The 6,000-nt window shown below is 32.1% G+C and overlaps 1 protein-coding gene across 1 annotated transcript in view; it reads right to left on the bottom strand.

Moving 5' to 3' along the window:
* Positions 1-1,100: 1,100 nt before the first annotated feature.
* Positions 1,101-6,000, bottom strand: part of Luzp2 (leucine zipper protein 2) — a 344,929-nt gene continuing 340,029 nt past the window's right edge. Inside the window, exons 11-12 of the mRNA XM_048360954.1 lie at positions 2,457-2,531; positions 1,101-1,573 (exon numbers count right to left, since the gene is read on the bottom strand). Coding sequence (XP_048216911.1) covers positions 1,469-1,573; positions 2,457-2,531 — 180 coding nt within the window. The 3' untranslated portion in view covers positions 1,101-1,468. The remainder of the gene's footprint in view (positions 1,574-2,456; positions 2,532-6,000) is intronic.

The raw sequence follows: 6,000 nt of genomic DNA, 5'->3' as shown, positions 1-6,000 counted from the left end.
CTCCATATAGTGGTAAAATTGTAAGGCACAGAACTTGGGAGATGAGTCATATTTCATTTTGTAGAATTGACTGGATGTGTAATTAAATCAGCAGGAAATTTGGTACTGGATCATTTATTCCATCCTGGTTTATTTTATCTGGAAATTCTATGTATCCTCCATAAAACAACTTTACTTTCTTTCCTAACCAGCTCATTATAAGAAAAAGAATTCTGATGCAAAACCCTGAATTACTTTGAATTCCTACATAAACACATCTCTCTGTATCCTTTCGTTGCTGTTAATATTTTCCAGTAATTTGATCACTACATATCCTGGAATATGCCACTAGACCAAAAGTATGTCAATTTATCTCTGAAATTAACTTTATTTTTGATTATATATTTCATTAAATATATTTTTATTAACTTCCTTTAGAGATATGCTGTTGCAGATACTGTCCAGTTAGATTCTCTCTATAAAACCATTGGTTATTTTTTACTTCAGCCTGTGTAAAATATATTAAAAAACAGATGTGAATTTACTTGATGCTAACAAACTTGGATTTTTTAACACTTTAACTCTGTAAGTCTGATATTCTTTTGCTTCTGTCAGATTATTACTGAATTGTCAAATACTTATGAGCGTAAGCTATTTTCAGATAATTTTCTGAGTGTTATTCTTTGATTGAGGAATCTGTATAGAAATGTACCTTCACAGATTAAAACAGCCATTGCGATTTTAATAATACATTGGCTTTGAAAAACTGTGAGTCTGGATTTACTGATTTCAGATACTTATTTCAGTTTCATCAAATATTATTTTTCATATGCAAATTTCCATTTTACCTATTTTTACTTTACAAACTTACTTTTGTTGACATGCCAATTTCACATCAAAAACCATGCTGGGTATTTGAAACCTGAATCCTAACACATTAATTCCAGTAAATATAAATAAAGGAAGTGTCCACAGAATTTTCTTTAAAAAATCAATTTTGTTAGAAATCCATTCATTCATTCAAATCATTGGAAAAATTGAGTTGGCATTCCTTAGACAAAATAATAATTATTAGTTCAAAATAGTGGCAATACCAAATAGTAAAATGAGATGAAGGATGCATTCAGGTCTTCAAAGATAAAGCTTGAGGAAAATTGACACCAATTGGCTAGTATAGACCCTAGAAATACTTAGATATCCAAATGAACAAGAAATGTTATCTGGCATTTCAGATCAAACCAGACCAATTTACATTGAGTAATTTACTGATATCAGTGGAATACTTAAGAGAATAAGACTTAATTTCAAATAGATTATTGCTTATGGATCATAATTGGTCTGGAATTTTGGGGACATTGTGTGGAATATAAAGTTACATAAAGTTGTGGAAAAAATTGCATGCTTAGAAACAGTATCTCCATCCAGCCTACAGTCTAAAAAGGTATGAAGACAGTAGCAAATGAATGTTTTAGTTACAACTTCTTAGAATTTACAGTATTTTTTCTTCTCTAGCTGGATTCCTTTCAAAGTTAGTTAATTGTTTTTCTGGGGATTTTTTCACCTCGCATTCAGAACAAGGAGGCACTTGCAATTTCTGTCAAACAACACAAAATAGAAAATTAGAATAAAAACAAACATAATTTAAACTAAAATTAATAAATCCAAATTTAAGAAATTATTAAAAATTCATACATTTCAACAAAGGCTTTATTGACATCTGCACAGATACAAATGTAAAACAATGTTATTAATAAGTACTTCATAAACATATTTTGTCTACAGATGGCAATATTTCTCTGAGATTATTTGGAAAAAAATTTTGACTCAATCATTCAACACTGATTATTCCTAATTAACCTTAAAATTGCTATGATATAATATTGCAGGTTAACTAGCAAACAGTATATAGACAACTCAGAATTAAGCTTTTTTTTTGCCAGGCCTGGGCCTTGAATTCAGGACCTGGCTTCTTTTTGCTCAGGGCTAGCACTCTGCCAAGTTGAGCCACAGCGCCACTTCCGGCCATTTTCTATATATGTGGTGCTGAGGAATCGAACCCAGAGCTTCATGAATAGGCGGCAAGCACTCTTGCCAATAGGCCATATTCCCAGCCTGGGATTAAGCTCTTGAGTTGTGTTTGTTCTCAGTTTTGTGAGGTCTGTCTTCTACCATTTCTCCTTGACCTGTATTCCAATAGAAAATTATGCATCATTTTTCTAACGTTCAGTTTTGTTTTCTTTTGTTTTGGTTGGAAGGATGGAAGAAAAAAAGAGAACCCCACATAGTCAAACTACTAGGTCTAGTGGAAGGCAGGTCAGCCATTTTAAGTTCACGTTTTCCAGTTGAAAAAATGTTCCAGTTGAATTCATTACAATATCCCGCTCTACCTCGAGCAAGATGGAAATGTATTTAATCTAATGGATCAAAGAAGATCTTTCTGATATAATCCAAATAAAAGAGGCTAAAAAGTGAAATACCTGTGGCACAGACTCTGACTCTGCCATGGTTTGGGGTGGGCTCTCTTTGTGCTTCATTGGACAGGACTTGCCCTCCTAGAGAAGTAAGAATTGAAAACAGGGCATTTGAGTTAAATTAAACAAGAAAGGCAATATAAATATCAATATGAATCTTTCCCAGTAAGATGTTTTCACCACTTTTTTGTGCACTAAGAATCAAAATAGAGACAGGACATTATGATAAGTTTGGGAACACAAGGATAAATTGCAGTCAGTTTTTCATGGCCAACCTGGAATCTCCATTGTACGTATGGAAATGGGAAGAATTGTCGAAGGGGTTACATGGATCAAAATTCATTGTACTCACAAACTGACATGCTGCACTGAAACTCCTTTGCACAACTACTTCAGGAATATTCAAAAGCAAAACTATTTCAAATATTCAACTATGGTAAAAAGCTTAAGAAGCTATTAACAACTAATTGATAACATTTATAGTAAAAACAAGGATCCATTCCAGTGGAATGGGAAATATATTTCTTGGAAATAAATTTATTTCCAGTGGAAATTTACTTCTTGACAAAAAGTTAACAAGCCAGATAGTAAAGAAACACTGTATTTTTGATCCATCTAGTTCCAAAATTTCAATGTGCCTACAATCTGTGTGCCTACAGGAGTACCAATACAGCAAACCAAGGAGCAATTTAAATAATATGATCATAAATATGTCTAGGAAAATGTTTCAATGTCTTTAAAATGTTCCTAATTCTATAACCAAGATTCCATATTTTACTAACCCTGAAATCTCATCTGACTTATTAGCTTTAGTAGTTATGAAGAAGATGAAGGGCAGGCAATGAAAGAAAGATTCAATTTGATTAAAAAACATCAATCTGAATATACAGGATGATTTTCCATCTGTCTTTCTTCCTACCTCTCCTCTCTCCTTCATTCCTACCTTCTTTCTTTATTTTACTCACAGTTTAAAAGTCAGTTTGGCATGTTCTAGGCTTTTAATCTCTCTCTCTGTGTGTGTGTGTGTGTGTGTGTGTGTGTGTGTGTGTGTGTGTGTGTGTGTGATTTGCCATTTGCACTGCCCTGGAATTACCAGGAAACATCAAAGCATCACTATTTTTTTTTAAATTAGCCCAGCCTAAAAGGCAGTTGAAACTTTGCTACTCTTGGTAGCAATTAGGTTTTAATACTCAAACATCTGGAGGTCAGTTGTCAGAGCTTATGTCATAAATGATCTAATAAATTTAATTATATAAACAAAAATAACATAAGTTCCTCTTTAAATTAAATGGCCTGAAAATTGCATAGTAATTGTCATTTCAATATTTAACTTTCTAGTAGAGAAAGATATGAAAACAAAATCATAGTTTACAAATAATTTACACTACTAAAATGTGGAAAAGTGAAAAAGTAAAACTAAAATATATTTTATAGTTTGATCACTTCTGTGATGTTTTTAATTCAACCCAACTCGGTAGAAAGCTTGGAGAGTTTCCTTTTAAAAATATTCAACAACTTCTATGCAGGACAGAGAAAAAAAAATGGTAGTTTTAAACAATACCTTTTTGTGGCTTTATTTGCCATGTAAATATGTAGTACTTCTAAATTTTCAAGATTTTGAAGATTACATTATCTTAGCTTTTGAAAATTAAATTGTCAGGCAGTTGGTAACTGACAGCCCTTTCGGTGGATAGCTTTTTCATTATTATCTTGGGCTGAGCTACTCTCTCAGCAAGAACAGAATTTCTCTCTGTATTTCCCCCTGTATTGTCTGTTCAGTGCTATGCCACAAATGATCATAATTTCTTACCCATATTTTAAAATTCCATCCACTTTATCTTCACCAATGCAAACTCTAAGTACCTTACAATCATTAATCTTGTGTTGGAATGCTTTATACATAATTTTTCTGTGTTTCAAACTCTAGTGCTTCCCTATCTCATAGTCATTATCAAGCAATATCAGACTTAAATTTTATGTCCTACAAACTATTATTTTATTGATATGTAATAGCAAGAACAGGGAGTTGTGTTCACTTGTGAAAGCAGATCCTCAAATAAGATAAAATGCCATTTCTATTAAAATTACTCTGAACCAGGTTCCTCACTACTATTCCTCCCTTTAGTATATATTTATGTTGAAATGTGGGACTTGTTGATGATTAGTATAAAATCATAAGTCCTGGCAAATGTTTGTTGCTATGTCTCTTCCTGATTGTGCCAGTCACAAAAGGTAAAGAGGAAAAGAGACTAAGAAGAATGAAATGAGGTATTCAGGGAGTGTTTTCTTAAAGTAGTGAGATGTGTTCACCTTGATGAACTATAACACAGGCTCACATGATGAATGAATGAACATGGAAGAAATGAATCATTGCAACTGAGACTCATAGATTTGCTTTTCAACATAACTATTAAATACACCTGCAATCACAAAACTATTTGTCCATCCTTCTCAAATACCACAGGATATAAGTGTTGGCATTTTGTTTCTTTTGGTATTCTTGTTACCACATAAAATAGAAAGATTTTTTTGAAAGTCTTGGTTTTATACAGAGATTTTATGACTAAACACAGTAAAATTGTGGTTAAACCTGTGGGCTATTATACATAACCAGTGTCCTTATGATTGTATGTTTGTGTATGTGTTTTCATTATTCTCTTTTTTTTAAGTTTTAGAAAGGATTTATTTTAATGTAACAGGTTACAAAATACCAAAAAGAGAAATGCTTCCCATTTCCCCTACAGGTAACATGAGTTAAAGACTCTGTTTGCAATCTTAAATCTACTGTTTGCTTGTTTTGTGGCCAATGTTATCATACTGTTGAAATAACTACTAATTTTATTCATAAATATTTATAAGGACCATATAAGAAAATATTTAAGATATTAAATTATTTGAAAAACAGATTAGTTATTTCCACCCTTGACATATAAATACATTCTATATTACTATATTACAGAAGCAACAAGAGTGATAAACATTAAGGTAAATGGTATAGATAACAGCAATTGCATATAATATTATTTTCATCAACATTTGCTAAGTGTGTATTAAGTCATAAGTCTGTTCTTTGTATACATTTTGAACAATCTATGCCGAATCAATGTACAACAGTCCTGATTCCAGCTAGATGCCAGTGACTCACATCTGTAGTCCTACATAGTTAAGAGGCTGAGATTTGAGGATTGTAGTTAAAAGACAGCCAGGGCAGGAAATATTCCGAGACTCATTGAATCTATTTAATCTAATTAATTGCTGATTATTGTAATCAATCATTATAAAGTTGGAAGGAGGTATGGCTCCTGTGTTAGTGTTCCAGCCTTGAGTCAAGAAAGCTATGAGATAGTCCACAGGTCCTGAATTCAGTCCTTGTACCAAAACATACACACCCATAAAATAATGATAATAACAAAACCAACATCAACATGCATACATACAAACTTGAAATGCAGATTACTATTTTAAAAATTGGCTTCTTCGAATGAACTTATTTTATTGTGAGGAGTATTTTCAATCTTACACATTTAAAGTTTTTCAGGCATTTAGAATT

Source organism: Perognathus longimembris, chromosome 13 (assembly GCF_023159225.1).
Source record: "Perognathus longimembris pacificus isolate PPM17 chromosome 13, ASM2315922v1, whole genome shotgun sequence".
NCBI lineage: Eukaryota > Metazoa > Chordata > Mammalia > Rodentia > Heteromyidae > Perognathus > Perognathus longimembris.
The sequence above is the reverse complement of the archived record's forward strand: the minus strand, read 5'-3'. Positions and strand labels throughout refer to the sequence as shown.